This window comes from Puma concolor, chromosome F2 (genome assembly GCF_028749965.1).
Source record: "Puma concolor isolate L17-30 chromosome F2, mPumCon1.1.hap2, whole genome shotgun sequence".
Lineage (NCBI taxonomy): Eukaryota > Metazoa > Chordata > Mammalia > Carnivora > Felidae > Puma > Puma concolor.
This window is the reverse complement of record NC_141684.1, coordinates 49,943,989-49,969,109: the sequence shown is the minus strand read 5'-3', so window position 1 is coordinate 49,969,109 and position 25,121 is coordinate 49,943,989. Positions and strand designations below refer to the sequence as shown.

At 36.7% G+C, this 25,121-nt stretch overlaps 1 protein-coding gene and 1 long non-coding RNA gene across 2 annotated transcripts; both read right to left on the bottom strand.

Annotated features, from left to right (window-relative positions):
- Positions 1-2,180: 2,180 nt before the first annotated feature.
- LOC147572010 (uncharacterized) lies at positions 2,181-11,258 on the bottom strand. Its single transcript, XR_015246963.1, has 3 exons — positions 10,880-11,258; positions 7,114-7,165; positions 2,181-2,431 (listed from the first exon to the last, which is right to left on the bottom strand). It is a non-coding gene; the product is annotated as an uncharacterized LOC147572010 (long non-coding RNA).
- A 520-nt stretch (positions 11,259-11,778) lies between these two features.
- On the bottom strand, positions 11,779-24,828 carry SLC7A13 (solute carrier family 7 member 13). Its single transcript, XM_025922549.2, has 4 exons — positions 24,110-24,828; positions 19,649-19,780; positions 14,996-15,357; positions 11,779-12,684 (listed from the first exon to the last, which is right to left on the bottom strand). The coding sequence occupies exons 1-4, from the start codon at positions 24,789-24,791 to the stop codon at positions 12,427-12,429; spliced, it is 1,434 nt and encodes a 477-aa protein (XP_025778334.2). The 5' UTR covers positions 24,792-24,828; the 3' UTR covers positions 11,779-12,426.
- Positions 24,829-25,121: the final 293 nt, after the last annotated feature.

Below are 25,121 nucleotides of genomic sequence, written 5' to 3'. Positions count from 1 at the left end.
TTCAATCTCCAGCCCCCCTCCCCTTACCAGATTGGAAAGGTGAGGCTGAAAAGTATAAGCTTCCAAGTAAGGCTTGATGTTTCCAGTGACCAGCCCCCATCCTGAAGCTACCTAGGGTCTCACCAAGAGTCACCTTGTTAGAACAAAAGAAGCTCCTATCACCTTATCACTCAGGAAATTCCAAGGGCTTAGGAAGAATGCCAAGAATGGGGGACAAAGACCAAATATCTTTCTATGATACCAAAGGAGAGTATTGCAGAAGCTGCTAGGAAAAAAAAAAAGAACTTTGGTTGTTGGTGTTGGAAAATACCCCAGCACTGATGGTTAGAAGTTAAGGACTTGTCCTAAAAAAGTAGATGCAGTAATGGAAAGGAGAAAAGCAATGTGAGAAACACTGTCAAGGTAGCATTAATAGAATGAGATTGCCCATTAAATATGAGGAAGTGGGGGACTCAAAGATGACCCTTAAGTATGAGTCTACATTGCTAGGAAGATATTAATGCTGCCTACTGAGAGATAAAAGTAGAGTAGACTACTCTAAAGATATTCAATTTTATACATGCTGAGTTTGAAATATCAGTAAAAGATTCTAGTGCAACAGCTCAAGTTGGGAAATGAAAATATTAGGGTACAGTTAAGTAACAATTTTATACTGTATTGAAAGAACTGCTTCTTTGAGATTGGATCAACCCACATAAAACTTTGGGACATGTTGATATTTTTTCCTCTCCATGTGATATCCTCTCCATCTTCAACTTTCGAAAGAAACGCACACATTTGGAAATAATTTTCACTACTAAGTTGAGAAACAGGCATACCCCAAATAAGAAGAAAATATAAAATATAAGTGAATCCTTAAAACACTTACCTTTAGACACTTTCCCGAGAAATGTCTATCACTGACCTAGGGGCTGGAGAATGCTTTTGTCTGTGCGGTATGCTAATTATAGTCATGTTTCTGAAGATGGGTTCATATTTTCCTTTGCCCTTTCATTTAGTTTTGAGAGGTTTTCTTTTCTTTCTGATTTTCTGTATTCTGAAATGTACCCCTTCAAAACTTGAAAAGAACACGTAGCTTGGCCATGTTCTTTAGTATACTTAACTTTTTGAGTTGTCAACTATTTCTAATAGAAATAGAAAGTTGGCAGTAGAGAGTTGGCAAGATGTAGTGGGAAGGGGGAGAGAGGAGAGGAGAAGTTTTGAGGCACACGAGGCTGGTGGGTAACTTCTGCACAATCTCAGACATACTATTTGGCAACAAGCTCTGGTTCTAGTAATTAGCATTAATGTTTTCAACTTTGCTGAACATTATCTAAGGCTGTTTAAGAAGCCTTGACACTTGTGGAATGAAAGGTAATTCTCTCCTAACATGTCAGAAATTCTTTCATCCATTCTATCTTGTTATAAAAATAAGAATCAGTAGAGCATGGATCCCTGAGATTGAATGGCTGACTTGCTCATTTCATAGTTGCCTGATTTAGAGTAGCGTCCAAAAATAATCTAAATAATTTGCCTCTGTAGAACAGCTATTTTTACTGCACATATATAACAATTGCTGGGTACTTATTCTAGGCTCCACAACTTACATGCACAATTTTGTGTAGGCCTCACAACAATCCTATGAGAATGGGATATTGTCATGCACACCTCCATCGTCAGTGTTAACCTGAAAACGAAATCTCCAGAGACTGATAATTGTCACTCTCAAACTTTCTCTATACCCTAATTTAGAAACTCTGGCTGGATATTCTCTCACACTTGAGCTTGAGCCCTCATTTTACTAGTTTTACCACAGTTAAAATCTCCTTGATGTAGTCAGTCCCTAAATCTGCCATTCTGTCCCTCTGTCATTACTGATGCACAAGTTTGTGAATGAACATTTCCCTCATCAGACCAGAGGCTAAGTCTTCCACTGACTGGGGTTTGAAGACTACTAATCCCATGAGACTCAACAAAGGCCATTTTTCAACTCATATATAAGATGAAGAAAGCATATGGCACTGCCCCATTAGTGGCTTTTTTCCCTCAACCACAGATGCATGCCCATAATCTTTCAGTGGCTTTCCAGAAGAGCAACCAAAGAAACTACAGCATTGATTCTTCGATGACTTTGGCTTTTCAAAACTGTATGTCTCAGATTCAGCCTTTAGGGTCATAAAATATTTAGACATAAATCATTTACTTGTTTCCAGTGGACTTTACACAAATTTAATCATTGGTTTAAGTCATTTCCTTTATATTGACCTAAAGTAACCTGGATTCTGTTGAACCAGCATCAAAACATCACAAAGTTTTGAGTTCTTATGATTTCTGCAGAACTTGCAATCAGGCTTTTAAAAAATTCCAAAACAAGAATGAGTTTTGAGTTCAGTTGTGACATCAAGAATTATGTGAGCCAGAATTTTTCAGTGAAAAACACAATTCGTGTTTCCTGTAAGCAAAAGAAAATAATATTATCTTTCAATTTTATGTATGTCTTTTAAAAGTACAAACTGCCATGGTAAGATTGAGACCAACAGATGATGAAATTCAAGTAGAAACTCTGGTTGCTGCCCAGAATGAACCCATCAATTCAGAAAGGGAAGAGAATTACAGAGGCCACAGGCTTTTATAAGGAACACCTTGTTCTGTAGAAATCTCTCTGCTGCACTCAATTTGTTTTAATTAGTTCTGTTTATGGCAAAACGCTAAATGCATATTATATAAATTGAAATTTGATACTTCAGGAGCCTGTAAGATTTTCAGATAAAATCCCAGATAGAATGAGAGACAAGGTCTGTCCTTAACACAGTTCAAAGAGATTTCTCATGAGGAACTCCAGGATAATTTCCCATGATGAGACGGGCTACTTTATTAGCGGTAAGTACCACAACACAATGTTCTATGGAGAGTTCATATTTTTCCATGTAGCATGTTGTCATAAGTTCTCTAGAGGAACTATATCTACTAAGTTTTTTTCCTAAGATTTTTACAGAATTTGTTTAGATACTATTTTACCATTTCTAGCAATTTAGAGTCAACAACAGTCACTAGAAACTCATTTGTACACTTATTTATTCCTCTAATAAAAATGTATTACATACCTACTATGTTTAGTTGTTTTATAAATTTCATGGATTATTTACCATGTGTCACATGTTGAACATAAAATATATGTGTGTGTGTGTGTGTGTGTGTGTGTGTGTATGGCTATATATAAGGCTGTGCCTGCCTCGAATTTACATAGTCTCATTAGGCTAAATCATGAGTGTTATTAAGACAGTTTTTAAAATAAAAGAAGGTAGGAGTGCCTGGGTGGCTCAGTCGGTTAACTGTCTGACTTTGGCTCAGGTCATGATCTCACAGTTTGTGGGTTCGAGCCCTTATCAGGCTCTGTGCTGGCAGCTTAGAGTCTGGACCCTGCCTCGAATTCTGTGTCTCCCTCTCTCTCTGTTCCTCCCCTGCTCATTCTCTGTCTCTCTCTCCTTCAAAAATAAATAAAAACATTAATAAAAATTTTTTTAATAAAAGAAGGTAGAGGTCTTAATCAATTTAAAATAATGTTAACTACTATTTATTTAGATTTTGTCATATGCCAGTCACTGAGAAAAATATCTTGTTTTTTTTTTTTTTAATACAATTTATTGTCAAGTTGGCTAATATATAGTGTATACAAGTGTGCTCTTGGTTTTGGGGGTAAATTCCCATGGTTCATCGCTTACGTACAACACCCAGTGCTCATCCCAACAAGTGCCCTCCTCAGTGCATTACCCATTTTCCCCTCTTCCCCCACCCCCAACCCTCAGTTTGTTCTCTGTATTTAAGAGCTTATGGTTTGCCTCCCTTCCTCCCTGTTTGTAACTATTTTTTCCCTTCCCCTCCCCCAAGGTCTTCTGTTAATTCTCTCATGTTCCACATATGAGCAAAGCATATGATATCTGTCTTTCTCTCACTGACTTATTTCACTTAGCATAATACCCTCCAGTTCCATCCACATGGCTGCAGATGGCAGGATTTCATTCTTTCTCATTGCCAAGTAGTATTTCATTTTATATATAAACCACAGTATTCATCAGTCGATGGACATTTAGGCTCTTTCCATAATTTGGCTATTGTTGAAAGGGCTGCGATAAACATTGGGGTACATGTGCCCCTATGAGTCAGCACTCCTATATCCTTTGTATATAAATTCCTAGTAGTGCTACTGTTGGGTCATAGGATAGTTTTTATTTTTAATTTTTTAAGGAACCTCCACACTGTTTTCCAGAGCATCTGTACCATTTTAATATGACTTCCATACAAACTTAAGTGGTAAGTTTCACTCTAGTTTATAAATGATAAAACAGATTTAAAGAGATTTATTACCATCTCTCTTCACTTAGTGTCCACCACCAAGCACCCTGCATTTTACCACTTTTGCCAGTTAAAATATTTTTAGCTTAAAGTAGAATAACTGGTAAAAGTGTCTTAAATCATAAGCATGTTCAATTAAAGTCTGGAGACAAGCAGTTCCAGGGGAGGTTAAATTTTCACCTTAACAACATGAGGGTTCTGTCTGTTTCTCCATGGTTCTCCTACCTTTCACCTCAAGCCCACAAGATGGCTGGAACAGCTTCAAGTATCACATCTTTACAGGACAAAATCCATGAAAGGAAAGGATGGAAAACTTTTTCTGGTTTCTGGTTTCGCTTTTTTTTTTTTTTAATGTTTATTTTTTAGTGTGGGGGAGGGCCAGAGAGAAGGAGTCACAGAATCCCAAGCAGGTTTCGTGCTGTCAGTACAGAGCCAATCTCCAGGTGAAATCATGTGAGATCATGACCTGAGCTGAAATCAAGAGCTCAAACTCATGAACTGTGAGATCATGACCAGAGCCCAAATCAAAAGTTGGTCACTTAACCAACTGAGCCACCCCGGCACCCTTGGATTCTGTCTTTTAACTGGGGAGAACAATCTTTCTTAGAAACTCTACACCAGATTTTCCCTTACATTTTATTGGCAAAAACTAGATCACATGCCCACACCTAAGTTAATCACAGCCAAGAAGCATGAGATTACAGTGATTAGCTAAGATCAATTATGATTCATCCCCTGAAGTTGGAAATGATTTTGCTTTTTACTTAAAATTGGTTTTTGCTTAGCAAGGGAGAAGGGAACAAGCAATAGGATCTCCCTTGTGCTGAAGTGCCCATAGATTCTATGTAATGAAGACTTTTCTAGCTTGCCACAACACATATCTTCCTCCATAGGACTAACAGAGACAGGAATTTTGAATGACCAATTAACCTAAAAATGTAGGACTGGAGAGTAATAAAGATATAGGACATCTTTGTAGATTTTAAGCTGTGAATGAGGTCAGCCATTGAAAAAGAAGATTTTGCATTATACCATGAAACACAATGAAATATCACATTTTTTGTTTTAAAACAATTTATGGGGGCGCCTGGGTGGCGCAGTCGGTTAAGCGTCCGACTTCAGCCAGGTCACGATCTCGCGGTCCGTGAGTTCGAGCCCCGCGTCAGGCTCTGGGCTGATGGCTCGGAGCCTGGAGCCTGTTTCCGATTCTGTGTCTCCCTCTGTCTCTGCCCCTCCCCCGTTCATGCTCTGTCTCTCTCTGTCCCCAAAATAAATAAACGTTGAAAAAAAAATTTTAAAAAAATAAAAATAAAACAATTTATGTCATTGAGACAAAGATTTATAAGTCAATCTCTTTCCACACCTTTCCTTTAAATTTTTTAAAAGTAAATAGTCTTATCAATTCAGATTTTTTTTTTTTGCCTGCCACCGGCTCCAGTTCAGATTTCTTGACTGACATAGTATTTATTTTTAAAAATCTTTGCAACATATATTTTAAAATTCTTAAATGTATTGGGGTGCCTGGGTGGCTCAGTTGATTAAGTATCCAACTTTGGCTCAGGTCATGGTTCATGAGTTTGAGCCCCATATCGGGCTCTGTTCTGACAGCTCAGCCTGCTTCAGATTCTGTATCTCCCTCTCTCTCTGCTCCTCCCCTGTTCGTACTCTGTGTCTCTCTCAGAAATAAAAATAAACATTAAAAAATAAAAATAAGTAAAAATAAATTCTTAAATGTATTGAAACTTAAGCTTCTAAGATAAGATGGCAGACTGAACGAAGCCCCTCTATTTAAGCCCCTCTTCTGGAATCCAACTAAAACTATCGCAGAGGAAATTTTTACATAAATAACTCCATAAGGAAGGAGGGAAAGAGGAAAGCAATAAAATATTAGAAACTGGAAAGTGAATTCATGAAAGGTAACTGATTAGCAGACTCAAGAGAGTGGGTCCCTAAACTAAAAGTGGAAAAGCTGAGAAGCAATCTGGCTTCTAACACAGACTGCTCAGAGCATCACATAAAGTCATGGAATTACACAGGCCTGGAGAAGGGGGCGGAAGTTGCAGCACTTTAATAGGGAGGTTAAGTGAAAATAATGTCTAGCTTCCCCATTCTACTCTTCACCCATAGTAACTGCTCCTATCCTACCCTACTACTGATTTCTGGGAGACATCAGCACAGTTGGGATTCTACACACCATGTGAAAATAAGAGATTTAAATGTAATTATGTATACCTATTACTAAGTGCTGAGACTGTGCTTTCTAGTCCTTTTCCAGCTCAGCTCCCAGTAACCAGCAGACAGAGCCTTGCCCTGAGAAGGTTAGATTTCCTTGGGGAACCTGACCAGCCCAAGATGACAGATATACAGATTTTAACTTTGGGAAGTCCTCAACAAGTAGCCCACCCATATCACCATATAGAGTAATCCCCCCTAATCCATAAGGTATTCATTCCAAGACCCCCACTGGCTGCCTGAAACCACAGATAGTACTAAACCTTACATATACTATTTTTTTCCTATATGTACACACCGATGATAAAGTTTAATTTATAAATAAGACACCTTAAGGTATTAACAACAATATCTAAGAAAATGGAATAATTTTAACAACATACTGTAATAAAAGCAATGTGAACGTGGTCTCCCTTTCTCTCTTAAAATCTCTTATTGTACTGTACCCACCCTTCTTCTTGTGATATGAGATGATAAAATGCCTATGTGATGAGATGAAACTAGGTGAGTGACATAGGCATTGTGACTTAGTGTTAGGCTACTACTGACCTTCTGTCAACATGCAGGAGGTTGCTTCCAGACCGTGGTTGACTGCAGGTAACTGAAAACATAGAAATTGAAACTATAGATAAGAGGGACTACTCTAGTCAGTTTTCAATTTCATAAACCTCATGCACACATTCAGAATTCCCATCAACTTTTTGATTCATTAATTATAAGCAGACAGTGAAGGCTTACAAAACATCTGAGAAAAGCCCTACTTCAACATGGACAACAGAAATACAAGTATAGATATTGAATCTATGAGCCAAAGAATATGTTACTAAAAAGTAATGCAAATAAGACCTATAATAATTAAAATGAAGGAAGAGGGAGGCATGAGGAAATCTCCAGAGTGTAGATTAAAAATAGGGAAGAAAGAATAGACTCAGAAGACCAGTCCAGGAGGTCCAACACCAAAATAATAAAAACTCTAGAAAAAGAAAACAACAGAAACAGAGAGTAATAACTTGCCAATGTAATGATCCAGAAAAATTTCCCCAAACCAAAAAAAAAAAATATTTTCTATAGTGAAAAGGCTCATTGAAGGTCCAACACCATAAGTGAAAATAAAGGGAAGCTTAATTTTTTCCCTCATCTTAACGTTTCAGAAGTGCCTTACTTAGAAATATAATGCTGAAGCTTTATTCTCTACAAACTTATTGTGTGACTTTTCTACATTCAAGTAGTTTGTTTGTCATGCTTCTAAATGAGCCCTTAACTATAAGCTGGGAAACATCCCAACATGCCTAAGGCATTGACATAGAGCTGACACTTAAGCAAAATGACTTTTCTTACCTTCCTACTAGCTTCACATACAAGAAATTGAACAAAGCAACTGAGAGGGATATCATCTCCAAAAACCCCGTCTTTTAAGCCTAATGGAAAGACACAAACAGAGCCACTGCAGCACAATTATTTCCTTCACAACCACATCATTAGCCTAGACAACAAAACATGGCATAAATAGCAACATCAAGGCTCTTGCTTGTCCGGATGCCTGGGTGGCTCTCAGGTCATGATCTCACAGTTTGTGAATTTGAGCCCCACATTGGGCTCGCTGCTGTCAGCCTGTCAGCACAGAGCCCACTTTGGATCTTCTGTCCCCCTCTCCCTACCCTTCCTCCTCACGTGCTCTCCCCAAAATAAATAAATATTTAAGGAAAAAAAAAGATTCTTGCTTGTCAAGAATTCCCAGGGCTTTCTTTGTCTGCTAGGGTCTCTGACATCAGGATCATAATAATCCAGCTCTGGAGATTACCTGGCTATGATCCTTACGTCTAGTTTATGGTCTCTTGTGAAATACTGATCCTGTCCTTTCAGGACAAGTTGCTAATATGGAGGCTCACAGTATGACATCCTGGGATAGAGTTTGAGATCCTTCCAGATTGCATATTTTAGCTCCAATTCTAGCATGGAGATGAGTTGATACCCACAGAAAGAAGTAAAAAAGGGTGGCCTTCATGAATGAGCCTGCATGGCTCTAAGAGATTACCACACAAACCGGGAATTGAATTTAATAACTAGGAAGACCTAGCTTCGTGGGTTGAATATTAGCTCCCCTAAAGAATATCTACTTGGAACACTAGAATGAGATCTTATTTGGAATAAGGGTCTTTGTGATGTAATTAAGGATCTCAAGATGAAATTGTCCTGGATTTAGGGTGAGTTTCCTTTTAAAAGAGAGAAGAAGGAGATTTGACATACAGAGAGATAAGGGGAAGAAGACAGAGGCCAATACCAGAGTGATGCAGCTACAAGCCAAGCAAAGTCAAGGATTTCAGCCATCACTAGATCACATCCTCCCCAGAAAGAACCAATCTTGCCCATACCTTTATTTCGGACTTCTATCCCCAAAGCTGTGAGAGAATAAATTTCTATTTTTCTTAAGCTACCAAATTTGTGATAATTTGTTATGGCAACCAACCCTAGGAAGCTAATACACCCTCTCAGAGATATTCTGAACCTGCTCTGGCTAGAGAGAAAGTGAAAGTTCCTCAGGTGTCATCTGCTGGGCCGATTTAATGAAACAAGAGTTAATATCTCTAAGGCCCTATTTATACAATAGAGATGGATTACTTTTAAACTTCAAAGTACAGTCATACACAACTAATTAATTTCCATAATTCACTTGGGTCAAATAGGTGTCATTAACTGCACTTCAGAGTATAGCAAATAAGCCCCTTGCATAACATCATCAAAGGAATTCTTGACAGATGACTTCAAAACAGACACTACTTAAAGTAAATATAGGAAAGTAAAGCACTCATGGTCAGGAGTGGTACAAAAAGAATTGAAAAGCAGAAGATTTGCTATACACACATTCTAGAAGGTCTTATTTCCATATATGTATATGTATATACATACATATATGTGTATGTATATGTAATGTTAATACATATATTATGATAGGAAAAATATATATATATCATAGAAAAAATATATATATATATTACAGAAAATTCATGCTGCAATTTTCCCTTGAAAGACAAATGTTAAAATCCTGGCTTTTGCTACCATCAGCCTGTTGTGGAACAAACGTCAAAAGTTTCCCTGAGAAGTTTTATTGACCTGACAGACTTGTAGAGGGGATATCTATCCCACATTGTCTTAGAGTAGGCATGTCTCAAGCCATAATTTATAGGAAATACTTAGGAGGTTGAATTGTGCTATGGTTCCAAAACAACAAACAAAACTATAATATTTAGAATAAGGGACATGATAGCTGGGTTCTACTCTGCCACAATCAGACCATATCTGGAAAGTCTACATTGTCTACAGCATAAAAATCGGGGGTTTCTTAACATAAAAAGATCCTAGTGAGGGGTTAAGGAATCAAGGTTTTCAAAAGTAGCAACTCCTGAATACTGGGCAGGGCAGCACATGGGGGGTGAGGGCAGCAGTGTATAAATCTGGAAAAGTGAAGACTCAGAACCATGAGATGGCTATCACCAAAAATCTGAAAGTATGTAATGTGAAGAGAAGTTTACTTGATAGGTAGAAATCACATTTCATCTTCTTGTTAAGAAATGTTTTTGAAAGGCAAAACTCTCCAAAGATAAGACCAATGTCTTTAACGAATAGTGACCCCCTATCCTTGGGACTATACAAGCATAGGCAGGTGAGTTACTTTGTGGGAGTGCTGTAGACATTTAAGCTTTTCTCTAATTCTAATATTAATCAATTCTCTAAAGCTAATATTAATCTAAATCTAATATTAATATTAATTCATCTAATATTAATCTAATCTCTAATTCTAATTATTAATCAAATCTGTGGTCTTCTCATCTACGATTTAAATATCTACTAGGTCCCCAGAATCTGAAGTTCTGATGCTGAATCTGAAAAATGTAAAAGACTTCTATGGAAATAAATCCAGGAATTACTTTGCCACATACTGTGTTGCTGTACCTATCCTGCTAAGTTGAATATGTTATTGTGTAAGTGTGAATAATGTTTAACAATATGCCAAAATGAGATGGAACATGAAGACCTGGAAGGGGTGGTCCTTAGTTGGCAAGAATAGGGTATATGAGTTGGCTGAGAAAAATCAGAGTTCTACAGAGAAACGGAACCAATAGGAGATATATATATATATATATATATATATATATATATATATATACACACACACACACACACATATATATATATATATATATATATATATATATATCATATAGGAAGATGAATAGAGGAGAGAGAGATGGGGGCAGGAGAGAGAGAGAGAGAGAGGGAGGGAGAGAGATTGATTTACTTTAAGGAATTGGCTCACATGATTATGGGGGCTGGTGAGTTCAAATTCTTCCTGTGGACTGGCAGGCTGGAGAGTCACTGTTGCAGTTCAAGTCCAAAGGCCATCTGCTGACAGAATTCCTTCTTGCTCAGAAGAAGTCAGTGTTTCTATTAAAGTCTTCAACTAATTGGATGAGGTCTAAACACATTATGGAAGGGTACGTGCTTTATGCAAAGTCCACTGATTTAAATGTTAATCTCATCCAAGGAACACTTTCACAGAAACTTCCAGAATAATGTTTGGCCAAATATCTGGGCATCATGACCCAGCTAAATTGACACATAAAATTAGTCATCACATCAGGAGATGGATCCTCACAAGTGGGAAGTCTTTTGACGTATATGGGTATCAACTTGGAAGGATGAAGAGAGATGGGGAGAAGAGTTGGCTAACAAATGTCACTAAACACCTTCCCACATTGCCCCTATGCTTTCTGAAAGGACATCTCCAAACCCAGGTCCTTTAAAAGTCTAAGTTAAATAGACATATTTTATATATTGATTGATAGTGGGTGGGCACCATAACTGGGATACAATCCACTCTGCCACCTGTTACCCACACTTTATACACACAATTATGGAGTTACAGATAAGTCACATTTTTTAAAGTTTATTTAATTATTTTGAGAGACAGAGAGAGACAGCAGGGAAGGGGCAGAGAGAGAGAGAGGGAGAGAGAGAATACCAAGCAGGCTCCTCGCTGATAGCACAGGGCTTGATCCCACCAGCCATGAGATCATGACTCTGTGAGACCATGACCTCAGCTGAAACCAAGATTCAGACGCCTAACCCACTGAGCCACCCAGGTGCCTTGGTAAGTCACATTAAAAAAAATTTTTTTTAACATTTATTTATTTATTTTTGAGATATATAGCATGAGTTGGGGAAGGGGGGGGGGGCTCTGTCAGCACAAAGCCCGATGTGGGGCTTGAACTCACGAACAGTGTGATCATGACCTGAACCAAAGTTGGATGCTCAACTGACTGAGCCACTCAGGCGTCCCTTGATAAGTCACATTTTAATCAAATGAAAACATAGTAAACTTGTTCTTCTAAAGCATCTCAGAATTTAGAAGAAGGAGTACAAAAGAAAATAACCTAAAAACTCATGCTTCAAATAGCTTTTAGGTTGAAAAAATACAAATAGGGAAAAGCTAATCAGACAATCGGGGTTATTCTTTTATCTTCAGCACCAATGTAAGGACTCAGGAATGAAGAGAACGCTTTTTTATTTTAATTGTTAACTTTTATCACAAAATCACCACAAATTCAGCAGTAAAGGGTGGGTGCAGAAAAAAATGGAAGAAAGGGGGAAATATCATCAATGTATCAAACCATGCAAACCAAAACAGAGCTTTGGCTTTACATAACAATTTTTGTGTGATTTTTAAAACTAGGTACTATCATGGGCACTTCTTTATACACTATCTCATTCAAGAAAGAAAGTTACCATGGGCATTTCATCATTAATGTTCCATAATGTGCTTGATTCTTTTTTAATTTGGGAGTGCTTTTAAAAGGCTATTTTTTAAAAAGTTTGTACTTCTGACATCTGTTCTTCAGCCACATCAGGGATGCAAATATTAAACAACAATTGTAAATGACATGTCATTTTCTCAAACCAAACCAACCTCAATTTGAGATATATTAAAGGTATGTAAAATAGAAGTCCACTGAGAACAAAGAGGCACACATAAATATAATGCATATGTGGAGACTTCACCAAAAGGACCAAAACCAAGCATAGGCCGATGGCCATTGTTACCAAAGGTAATGGAAAAAACACCTGAAAAAAAAATTCAAAAAATAAAATTAGATGTGAAAACCTATATAAAGTACTGCATATTTATATAAACAAAAATAAGATATAAGTTAATGAAAGAAAATGGGTTAAATTATCTGAGTTTAGAATGTTGAAGACTCTCAACATCAAGGCAATGGTTGAAGGGAATGAACATCTAGTGTTTGCCTGTTCATGAGTGGAAATAATCATGATCATTGGCTAGTAAGATAACCATCTTCTGATCTAGGCAGCATGAATTCATTAAAAGGGAGTTCCTAAAGCTCAGAAAGTCACAATTTTCCCAAGAAAATATCTCAAGGCAATAAGAAAGTCATATCAAAAACACAGAATATCCCTGGACACTCTGTTATTCAGGCAGATATTAACGGGTAAATATTATGACTTTATAGGCTCAGTACATTAAAAAAAATTCAAAACAAAAACTTTGGCCAAGACAATTCTACTTTTGGTGGGTTTTTGCTTTTGTTTTTGTTTTAGCCAAAAAACTTGAAGCGCTATTCTTGGTACCTGCTTTGCATTAGGATTGTTAAGGGCCCTGCACCAAATATTACCGAACCTAGGGAGAAAATTCAATAGGCAGTCACTTTTGATATATATCTTTAATAAATAGATATGAATCTATATCCCCAAAATATAACATAGCTATATTCATATTTATGAATCCCTTTAATTAAAAGATCATTCCCTTAGGGACTTAATTAAAAATTTCTTCTTGGGGCACCTGGCTGCCTCTGTCAGTAGAGCATGCAACCCTTGATCTCACGGTGGTAAGTTCAAGCCCCAAGTTGGGCATAGAGCTTACATTAAAAAAAAAAAATTAAAAAAAATAAAAGAATCTCCTCCTAATTTGTAAAACACCCCTAGGAAAGACGAAAGATAATTTGTCATCTCACAACTCAGTATCAATTATCAAATAACTGAGGGAAAAGAGCATTCATGTGGCATTCAAGACAAATGTTAATTACTTATACTTGTGGTTGCCCTTGCCTTCTTTTTAATGCAAACATGTATCAAATAATGATATAAACCATAATAACTATCAATGTCAGACTCTGGATTGTCTGCATGTCTTAGCTCATTTAATATATTCCACAGTCCTAGGAGGTAGGCATTATTTATTCCCATTTGAGACCTGACGACACTGAGGATCAGAGATTAAAGAACAAAATGATCCCTCCTTCCCCATGTATTTTTTTTTTGAACACCTTCTGGAGGCCACCATATGGCAATAATCATACTATGAATTTTGGTTCACCTGACTGTTCAGATAGATTATACCCTGCCTAAGGTCAGAAGCCAAGTCTTACTCCTTTTTGCACCCAGAATACTTAGTAAGGTGCTTAAAGTATAGTTGCTTTCAATAACTGATACTCAAATACGCAACAGTTAGGGGATGGCTGGATGGAAGAAGTAGAAGGGAGGATGGAAAAGGAAGGTTGGTTGTAAGTCATTGGAACATTGCGTTCTTTCTCCCTGTGTTCTTTATTAAATTGTTTATAGTATATATTTCTTATATTTATTTGTATGTTCTAAAAGGCAAACACTCCAAAGGGACTGCCTAGATTTCAATCTTGACTCTACCACACAGTGTGAGGTTGGGCAAGTAACAACTTTTCTAAACCTGTTTCCTCATCTGTAAAATGGGGATAAGAGTAGTATCTGCCTTTGGTATTATTGAGAGGATTAAATGTGATAATCCAAGAAAAGCTTTTAACATGAAGCCTAGCTCACCAAGACTATTCTGATAATCAGAGCATCAAGGTCACTTTTCTCCAATAGTATCCCTACACTGCCAAGTTTTTGTTTATTTTCTTTCCTACCATTAAAGGGCTCTCCTGTAAAACTCCTCCTCATCCCAAATGAAAGTAAGTTTAAACGAAGTAAAGTGGAACAGATGGAATTTGTTGGTGATCAAATTAAGTTAGGTCGATGTTTCAGGACAGGAGATGTTATCACTTGCCTCTTCTATTTCCCACCTGCTAAATCTGACCCTGACTGTACAAGATACCAGTATGCATAGGTAGCTACATTAGTAAATTAAATAGTCTCTGGTCAAAAGACTCATAATGATCTGCCTCACCACCCAGAGGTTTATCTTTCTCTCTAGTAAACCTAATGGAACCCAAGGGATTTTAAACTGAGTAAAATCTACCCAATAAAAACTAAGACCAGATTACCTTTATGGGCTTCACAATTTGTTACTAATAAAAAGACCTACCCATATATGTTCTGAATATAGTCTTGAAACATGGTTACACCCAGTATATTTTATTTCACATGGAAAAAAAATTACCTTGTAAGGTCTAGGTAGATTTGGCTCCTGGTATCTCAGTTTTAGTATTCCTATCATTGATAATACAGACCAAATAAAAACTACAAAATAAAGATAGTTTATCAGGTCAGTGAGGTTTGTTGAGACAATGGCAATTGATGCCATGGTGACAAGTACTAGCACAGATATAAATGGAGAGGAGTGAATATTAAACATATTAAATAGCAAAGGCAGTTGGCCCTCTTGGCCAGCCATATATGTTACTCTTGATGATTCAAGTACATTAACCAGAAGGTTGCTAAATATTGAGGCAGAAATACCAAAAGGAATAACCCATGTTAATGAGGGGATTACTCTATCAGTCCGCGTGATAGCCACAGCATCTGCAGAAAAATAAGAACACACAAAAGACAATGTATTAAAAATAAGAAATCAATGATAAACCGTTAAAGATTATCTCTAAATGAAAGCAGGAAATTCAAAAGGGAATTAAGAAAGTTAAATTTTTTTAAATTTCATTATTTACTTTACATGTACCTAACACCATATGTATGTGTCCATTTTAGCCCTATCACACTGTATCATAAATGGTTACCATCTCATGCATCATCCCCAACAGACAAGAAACTTCACTTCTTGAGGTCAAGTATCATTCATTTCTTTACTATAAAGGCTTGTACTTCAATAAGTCTCAGAAATGTTGTTTAAGTTTTCAATAATAATTGTGAAATGAAAGGTTGAATTGATGCTTGCATGTTTATTTTCTAAAACTACAGAGTGCTAAGAGTTGCAATCAGAGTAAAAAAAAAGCAACATTGCTGACACAGGAATGAGCCTTACAAAGGCCCCATGTTGTGGTGCAATTTTAAATACTTAATAGGAATTTAAAAATCAACCCTGTAGACAGAGAAAACAAATTACACACAGATTAAAACACTCAAGACATTTGGGTGCTTGTCTAAACTGTAGACCAGTGGTTCTCAATGGGAAGTGATTTTGCTCCTCAGGGATCTTTTGGCAATATCTGGAGGCATATTTTGGTTGTCACAACTGAAGAGGTTGTGAAGAGATCTTCTATTATAAACACTAACTCGTTACAAGTCAGTAGATTAAAAAAGGTGCCAGTGAAGAAATGCACCCACTGCTTATGAGAAACTGAGTCCAATTCATATTATGTAGACATAAGGTAGGACAGATCATTTAGACACAGAGAACTAAGGTCTCAGTCTTTCAGTGGAATGAGCACACGAAGACCTAGTGTCCTTGGCAGTCGTGCTCTGGGGCGTTGCTCTGGGGCAGACGTTGCCTCTATGGCATCAACATAATGGCTTATAACAAATAGTAAAACTTGTTCAATATGACAAAATTAAATTATCATCAATGGTCCTTGTTCTTAAAAATATTTATTTTTGAACCCATTTTAAGATTTTTTTTAATGTTTATTTATTTTTGAGCCAGAGAGAGACAGAGCATGAACGGGGGAGGGTCAGAGAGAGAGGGAGACACAGAATCGGAAGCAGGCTCCAGGCTCTGAGCCATCAGTCCAGAGCCTGACGCAGGACTCGAACTCACGGCCCGCGAGATCGTGACCTGGCTGAAGTCAGACGCTTAACCGACTGAGCCACCCAGACGCCCCGTCTTTGAACCCATTTTAAACAGCCTTAAGTGCGTGCCTACTTCGGCAGCACATATATTAAACAGCCTTAAATGCTATTGTCACTTCTCTCTTTAGTGCTATTCTACAATGTTGGGTCTTGTTTTAAAGTATTTCCTGTCTCACGTATTGTTCATTTCAAATAAAGTATTATTAGTTGTTCCTCCTGGACACCCACACCTCCACACATTTTCCATTTTCAAACACATATCAGAAATACTTATTTCTGGTAGTAAAGTCCTCATTTCCTGGTCTTTATTTCCTGTCATGCATTCTACAAACCTGGTTATAATTAGAGGAGGTTCTAGTTCAACTCTGCTACATAATCTTTATCTTTATTCCAAACTAATTTTTTTCTTTTTTTATTCTCTTCCTCATGTCATTTATTTTCTTTTATAATTGTATTATATATGCTTTTGGTAGTAAGTAAAATAAATAGCACTGAAGCACATAAAGTAAAAAGTAAATGTCCCTCTCCTCACCAATCCTTCATTCATGCACCCCAGATGTAACTACTGTTAGTATCTTTTTGGATATGCCTTCAGAAATTTTCTATGCCTATATAAGCATTCATGCAAGGTGTGTATGTATGTGTGTGTGTATGTGTGTGTGTGTGTGTGTGTGTGTGTGTGTGTGTGCAGGCACACTTAGGCTTGATTTTTTTACTTTCCAATATATCTTGATCATATTAGTACATATGCATCCATCTAGTTATTTTAAAGAATGCTCAATATTCTATTATATAACTGTAAGTTAAATTAGTTACCAATTGGTGGATTTTTTTAATTTATTTAACATTTATTTATTTTTGAGAGATAGAGAGACAGAGCATGAGTGGGGGATGGGCAGAGATCCAGGGAGACACAGAATCTGAAACAGTCTTCAGGCTCTGAGCTGTCAGCACAGAGCCGGATGCAGGGCTTGAACCCACAAACCACGAGATCATGACCTGAGCCAAAGTCGAACGTGTAACTGACTGAGCCACACAGGTGCCCCTGCACACACCTCATTCTAGAAACATCCTTCCCACTGTGTTGTAAAACTTATTTAAAATTATGCCCATTTTTTTTCTAAGAGAACAATCAGCAAAGAAGCAGGTCAGACCTCTAACACTGATCAAACAAAAACAATACATGATAAATAGCACTGATTCTTTCTCCATATAAACCACAGAATCTAATATGTATCACAGCTTGGTATAATTTTTTTCAGTGTTCATCAAAGAAAATGTAGCATCCAATTCACACCACATCTTAGATACTCTATATTCCTCTGGAACTTTTCATGTCTTTTAAATACACTCATTTGATTGAAAACACTCCTTAATCCTTACATTTCCTTAATTTAGAAATCTATTTCTTTCACTTATAATTTATTTATTTCACTATATAAATTATACAGTTCATTAAAGAAAATTTGGGAAATCCAGGAAAGAACCAAGCAAAAATCACCCACAATATCATTCCAACAGATCTCCACCATTAACTATATACTTTCCGTTTTATATCATAATATAGATCCTGCTTTTCCATCACTGTTACATTATAAACATTGTCCCTTTACTTTAAGTATTTACAACAATATGGTCTTTGAAAAAACTCAGAATGGGCCTATTATTTGGATTTCACTAAATTTTTTATTTATTTCAAATTTATTGGATACTTTGGTGATCTTTAATTTTTTGCCCTCATATGTAATGCTATGATGGTTGTTCCTATACATACGTTTTTAATGTATAGCTCTAATTATTTTCTTAACTTAAATTCCTAATACAATAGAAGATAGATATTTGAATTCCAGAAAATTATTACAGGATCTAAACAAGGTCTGAGGATTATACGCCTAGAAGAGTAAGCATTAAAAACCAAATTACAAGCAACTATAGTCAAAACACTTCATGGGTCTTCCTTCATGGGACTTCCACACGTGTGGAACAATTGTGCCACCCATAAAATTGCTGCAACTATTAGGACACTGCAGAGAAGATAATCATAATTTTTTAACAATGAGTGTGACCAGAGAAATGATAGTCATAACCAATGCCAGATTCAATGAACCATAACATCTGGGTCACCTGGGCAACAGCCCTGACCACACCCTAATTAATTTTATAAATTTATTCTCTGCATAATCAAAGTAGTTAATAACTTACTACTTGTTCTTATCTAACTTAGCCTTTGGTTTGTTCCCACAAATACTCAAAATCTTGATCATATCTAGTTTACATGTCCCTAAGACAACTAGAGCATTGTGAATCAATACTGATACCATTCAGGCAGATTCCTGAATGGCAGTAACACAAGAATCAAGGCAAAGTGTGTTAAGACTTTTATATTAAACCTCTCTTAGATTTACCTCCCGTGCCTCAAAGATTTATCAAACAGTAATAGCTACTCAAAAGAGATTATTCCTAAAGGTACTGGATGATAGTTTATATCGGAAGTTTATGTCATATTTCCAATATGTTCAGGACCCCTTTGCCACCATAAACTTTAGAGTAATTTATAATAAACATTATTATATTATATTAATACTATTGATTATATCCAGTAATTGACCCTAACTTCTACCCTTTTAACTGCTAATGTCCCACATTTCAAGTTTATCATTCTTTATGTCACCTAGAAGAATATTTAGAAAATAATTGTTGTAAAAGTTACAGGTTTTTTTGTAAAAGTTTTAACAGACCTAAGCACTGATTGTATGGTGTCACTCTGGTGAGGAAAGATCATGAAAGGGATACAAATATTTTGAACCTAGTCTGCATCATATGTCAGCATTATGGATATTTTTCCATATCATCAGAAACATGGTTTTCCATAGTATCATGCTTAAATCTAAAACTCTTTCCTAAGCCAAATCATACTCTTTGGCCCCTTCAATATTTTGAAAATTACAAGGTGACTCTATATAAAATAATGAAAAGCAAACAGTAGTCTGACTGGTAAAGTGATACTTACTTATACTAAATGACTAGAACTGTCATTATTATTTATTGCCTTAGTCACTTGCATACAAACCTGAAGAAAGAATTTCCCTGGGTGTCAGAACAGTCAGGTAGGAAATGTTAACCAGCAGATAAATGATAGTTACCAGAGATAACGCAGTAAATATGCATCTTGGGATTGTCTTTCTGGGTTTCTTCAGCTCCCCTATAACATATAAAAGAGAAAAATAACAAGTGGTAAAAAATTATGTCTTAAATTTATCTTTAAAACTGCTTCCTGCATTACCAATGGGGCTGAATTCTTCCTATCCACTCTGGCCACTGTCACACTTATTTATACACATAGGCACAAACACATTGATGAACTGCTACACACCTATCTCCTTTCTTGGATAATCTTGGTGTTAAGTGTAAAAAGGGGGACATTTTCTTCCTTTTCCTTATAGATGATAACATTTCTGAAGAAAGTCACAAGAATGAAAATCAAAGATGAGTCCATAAGATCCTGTATGGTTTGGAGACTACCTGTGTCTTTAGCCTCATCTGTTAGGTACAAGGCACTTAATCTGGGTAGTGGAATACGATAGTGAGCAAAAACAAACATAAAGTCTAACCTCAAGAAGAGCTATATACAAATTAAATAATCACATAAATAAAAGTTATAATAGTGACTGTGGTAACTGTCCATATGAAAAGAAATACAGAGCTATGAAAATATATAACATGATAATTTGATGGTGCCCTGTGCTATCTGTGTCATAGGCCTACAGGTTTCAGTTTTTCAAAAATGTCATGCCCCCTATACCCATACTCTCATGTGGAATGTTCTTTCCTTTCCTAGTTGCCTGGTTTACCCTTACTCTTATTTTAGATTTCAGCAAAATTATAACTTGGGAACATAGGAGAGGAAGCTCTCCTCGGCTGGCAAAATTGTCCTATTATACATTCTCGCAGCAGGGCGCCTGGGTGACTCAGTCAGTTAAGCGTCCAACTGTGGCTCAGGTCATGATCTCATGGCTCTTGTGAGTTTGAGCCCTGCATTGGGGTCTCTGCTGTCACCACAGGAGCCTACTTTGGATCCTCTGTCCCCCTCTCTCTCTGTCCCTCCCCTGCTTGCTCTCTCTCTCTCTCAAAAAATAAACATTAAAAAAAAAGAAAATGAACATTCTCATAGCATATATGTAAAAAGTAAAAGAGTCAATCATAAATTCTCTTTCCCTGTAGGATCTTTGCCTTCCCTTTATGTCAGTATTAAGTGCAAAAAAGAAAAGAGGTCATGATTTAGCATCATAGATAATGGATTTTCTAAGGCAATCTTATTCTCAAATATTGTTCCATTTGTCACACTGCTTTCCCAAATTTTGCCATTCTCTGAGAATTATCCCTGACATAAACAATTGAGCATTATAGTTCTGTGTATATAATGTGGCCCTGTGTCCTGGCTGCTGGTGAGAGAACCAAGTAAGATCTCTGGCTCACTGGAAGCCAATCGTTGTCACTACACAAGAAGATTCCTCTCAAGAATTTGAGCCAAATGTCTACAAAACTGAGAGAATCGGGAAAAAAAGCATCATAATGGTGGCAAAAAAAGAAAGGTGACTGATAGATCTAGTTTTTAAGTCCTAGAGCTTCCCTATCTCCTGTTGCTCCTGAAGATTGATTACTCAGGTCTTCCTTGAAATACAGCATTATTCTTCCAGCAGGTTCCTCTTTTATTGTTTAAGCCAATGTGTGTGGGTTTCTGTTACTCAAAGCCAAATCCCTCTGGTTAATAACTATCTATCCTTAGATATATGTCAAATCTGTTTCATCTGTATCTGCCCAGGGGTGGAATATAATGCCCATGATATATAATAATATGAACTGCTTAAGCACTTAAAGAGTAAAGAATTAGAAAGTTCTCATTTAAATGCTGCCTGAACCATTTACTAGGTGTGGCCTTCTGGACAATTTATTGACTGCTAAGTTTTCAATTTCCTGATCTGTATTTTGGGGAAAATGGAAAATATAGAGACAATAAAATTCCAATCAAATGTCTAGCACTCAATAAGTTATTAATGACTATGGTTATTAGTCAAAGATTTTGAACAAGCAAAAAGGCAACTTTTAGGATTAACTACACTTTCCTCTGGGCCTTTTACTCTTTCTTATTGTGTATCAGATTTATAGAGAGAAGGTAAGGAATATAACATAACATAACATAACATAACATAACATAACATAACATAACATAACATAACATAACATAATTCAAAGTTATTATGGCCAGATAGTGAATATCCTTGGTCTTGAACTTAGAAGGTAGATGTTCCTACAGTGTGCTAAGTCAGCTGCCTACATATCATCTTTTTACAGGTAAAAGAGTTACTTAGAGCTTAGCTGTATTTAAAGTTTATTAAGTGAATTAACATCCCAGCATACACTGAAATTCCTTCACCTTTGTTTACTGCCAGCTGCTTGTGAAGAATTCTATAATAGTTTATAGGTAAGTAAATTTTGTGAATCATTTTCAGCAGAGAAAAATTATCCAGCAGTGAAACATCTCTGGCAATGGAACAAGATGAATAAAATCAAAACCAGAGATATCTCTTCTATCCTTATAAGAGAGAGAAAGATGAAGTGAGACACAGAAAGGGAAAGTTGAGCTAATTATCCTAGTCTTTTCAATTGCAGTGGCACATTTAATCACAAACTGCTTAAGACAGTAATCTCATCCCATAGCTTCCTTTTCTCAATACTTCACATTTTAACTCAATGCAGACTGACTTTCCTCTTGTATCCAAAGTTCACCAATGATTTCTTAGTGAAATGGCTTCTGCTCAATCCTCATACTCCTCAACTTTTGGAAGCACTTCACCATGTTGATTACACCCTCTTCTTGGAACATGTAGTGATTTTCTTTTATAATTCTCTAAACCTCCTCTGACTTCTTCATTGCATCTTCTTTCTCCACCTACCCTCTAAATTTGGACTTCTCCAGTCATCTGTCTCCACTCCTATGCCATTTTGTTCTACTTCTCTTTATATGCTTCCCTTAGTAATCATATCTATTATCCAGCCCATCAGATGGAAACCATTTTTAAGTCACCCAAAGTTACATGCTGTGTCTTATACGCACCTTCATACTTCTGGTCTCCACAGCCTCACTCATATATTTTTACTGGTGGACTTTTTTGAGTTCAGTGAAAGTTGCCACCTTTTTGATGACACAGCTAAAGGTGATTTCACCATCTACTGAATTCTCATAGTAGTCATACTGTTCCCCCTTAAAACCACTTATTAAATACTATCATGCTGTTACTTATAAGCACAAAATCATAGTGATTTTAAGTCATAATGACCATTTTTCGGATGGAGAAAAAAAAAAAAGTAAGTCCAGACAGGTAAAGATACCTGCCACAGTTCATAAGTGCTACAGGTCAGACCAAAATCTAGATTTTACCTCTTCCATTAGACTTTAGCCTCTTTAGGATAAAGCGTCCATATTACTCATCTTAAGGCACTACTACAGGGCTTCAAAAATAGTCAGTGTTTAATAAGATATTTGCTGACCAAATTATTTAATGAGTAATGGACACATCAGTGACTCGGGGTCCTAAGATTAAAGGAAATATCACATGTGTTTTAAGAGTAGAACCCACTTCACATTGAAAGGTTAAGGAAAAGAACTGGTAAAAAGGTTGAAGTTGAAAAAAATTAATAAATGGGGAAGATCCCTTAGGAGGTGAGAGGGAAAGGATAGAATTCAAGGGAAGAGACTGATTTTATTTTATTTTTTATTTTATTTATTTTTTATTTTTTAATGTTTATTTATTTTTGAGAGAGAGAGAAACAGTCCAAATACAGAGGGGCAGAGAGAGAGGGAGACACAGATTCTGAAGCAGGCTCCAGGCTCCAAGCGGTTAGCACAGAGCCCAACACAGGGCTCAAACTCTGAACTGAACTGCGAGATCATGACCTGAGCCTGAGTCAGACACTCAAACAACCAAGCGACCCAGTCACCCTGAGACTGCATTTTAAAAATGCAGAGAGAAATCTTCTGTCTTGACACTGAAGGAAAGAGCATTAAATCCAGCCTCAGAGTAATTTAGTCCATCTATGATTCTCTTCTCTTTAAAAGTACTTCAGAGCATAAGTATGTCACACCCACTCACAACACAAACACAGTCTGGCATTGGATCATTTCTGGATTCACAGTTTCATGGGAGGGGACTATTTCCACAATCCCAGAATTCATCCATTAACAGAAAGGAAACAAGATTGACATGGAGATCCCATATTTATGGCCCCAGAAAAGAAAGTGGAAAAAAAGAAGTCATTCAATAAAATAAGCACCTTTGAATGAAGGGGGGAAAACATTAAGACTGGGTGATAAGTGCAAGACTGCAATATTCTGATTCAATTTAGTAAGAATAAACATTGAATCATCATGTATTTAAAGTAAAACTCAAAATATACAAAAAGAAAGTACATTTCACATTGCATGCAGTAAGTCATGACTTGAGATTTTCTTTCTCAATGAATTGTTAATTACCTGCTATATATGTAAAACATCCCCCGCCTGAAAACGCAAAATATCCTTGGAAAATGGCTTCTATAAACTCAGAAGCTTCTGGAAAATCAGTATCAAAAGAGTTCTGGAATCTTTCTACATTCTCCTTCCTTCCTCTCACCAGCAGCACGACTCCACTCAGGGAAATAAGGCCGAGTATAGCCATTTTCAGCACTAGGCTCGCTGTCTGAAGCCAAGTCACCTCTTTCACACCACGAGAATTCAGAATTCCCACGGTCCACAATACGGCTAGCGCCAGACATTTCTTTGGCAGCTTTGGAGCAGAGCAGCTGGGATAAAAAAGCTCGATGCTGTACTCCGCGAGGAGTAGGGCTTGGCTGGCAGCTAACCCTAGCCCCAGAAACAAGCTTGTCCAGAGATTCAGGAAAGAGATTAAGTTGCCGAAACATCTTTTGAGAAAATAGTAGTGAGCTCCACTTCGTGGAAAGGTTATACCTATCTCTGCTGAGCAGAGAGTGGTCATCATGGACAACAGGGCACAGACAGTCCAAATACACAGGGAGAGCCCCACATTCATGCAAGAGTATTTCAGTACCCCTTTGGGGGCCACAAAAATTCCTGCCCCAATTACATTAGTGATTAAAAAACTTGTGCTCCAGCAATATCCAAATATTCTCTTGAGTTGTATCTTCTCTTTATTCATTGTAATTGAGGTATTTTTTAATATAAAAATGTATATAAATTATAATTTCTGAATTTTCCTGCCCATCGTGCTGAAAAGGATATTCATGGATTCTCTGAAATAAAACAGTCCTGTCCTTTTTGTTCCACCTTGTTAAATAGAGCCTATTTTCAATCATTAACAAAATATATGCAATGCATCCAAGTAAAATAGTGTGAAGTTACTCGGAAGTGTTTACTTTGACTTCTTTCTTAATTATTATCAAAATAATACATTCAGATGGAAAAAAAGAATTTCAAAAAACAGGGTATTACAAAAACAAAAACAAACAAAAAAAAAAAAACAGGGTTT

Excerpts from the sequence above, each read along its gene's own strand:
- SLC7A13 (XM_025922549.2), bottom strand. The coding sequence starts at position 24,791 with ATGAATAAAGAGAAGATACAACTCAAGAGAATATTTGGATATTGCTGG. Across the intron at positions 19,781-24,109 it reads ATGTTTTACATATATAGCAG|GGGAGCTGAAGAAACCCAGA; the intron begins GTAATTAACAAT and ends TATATGTTATAG. Across the intron at positions 15,358-19,648 it reads CAGGGAAATTCTTTCTTCAG|ATGCTGTGGCTATCACGCGG; the intron begins GTTTGTATGCAA and ends ATTTTTCTGCAG.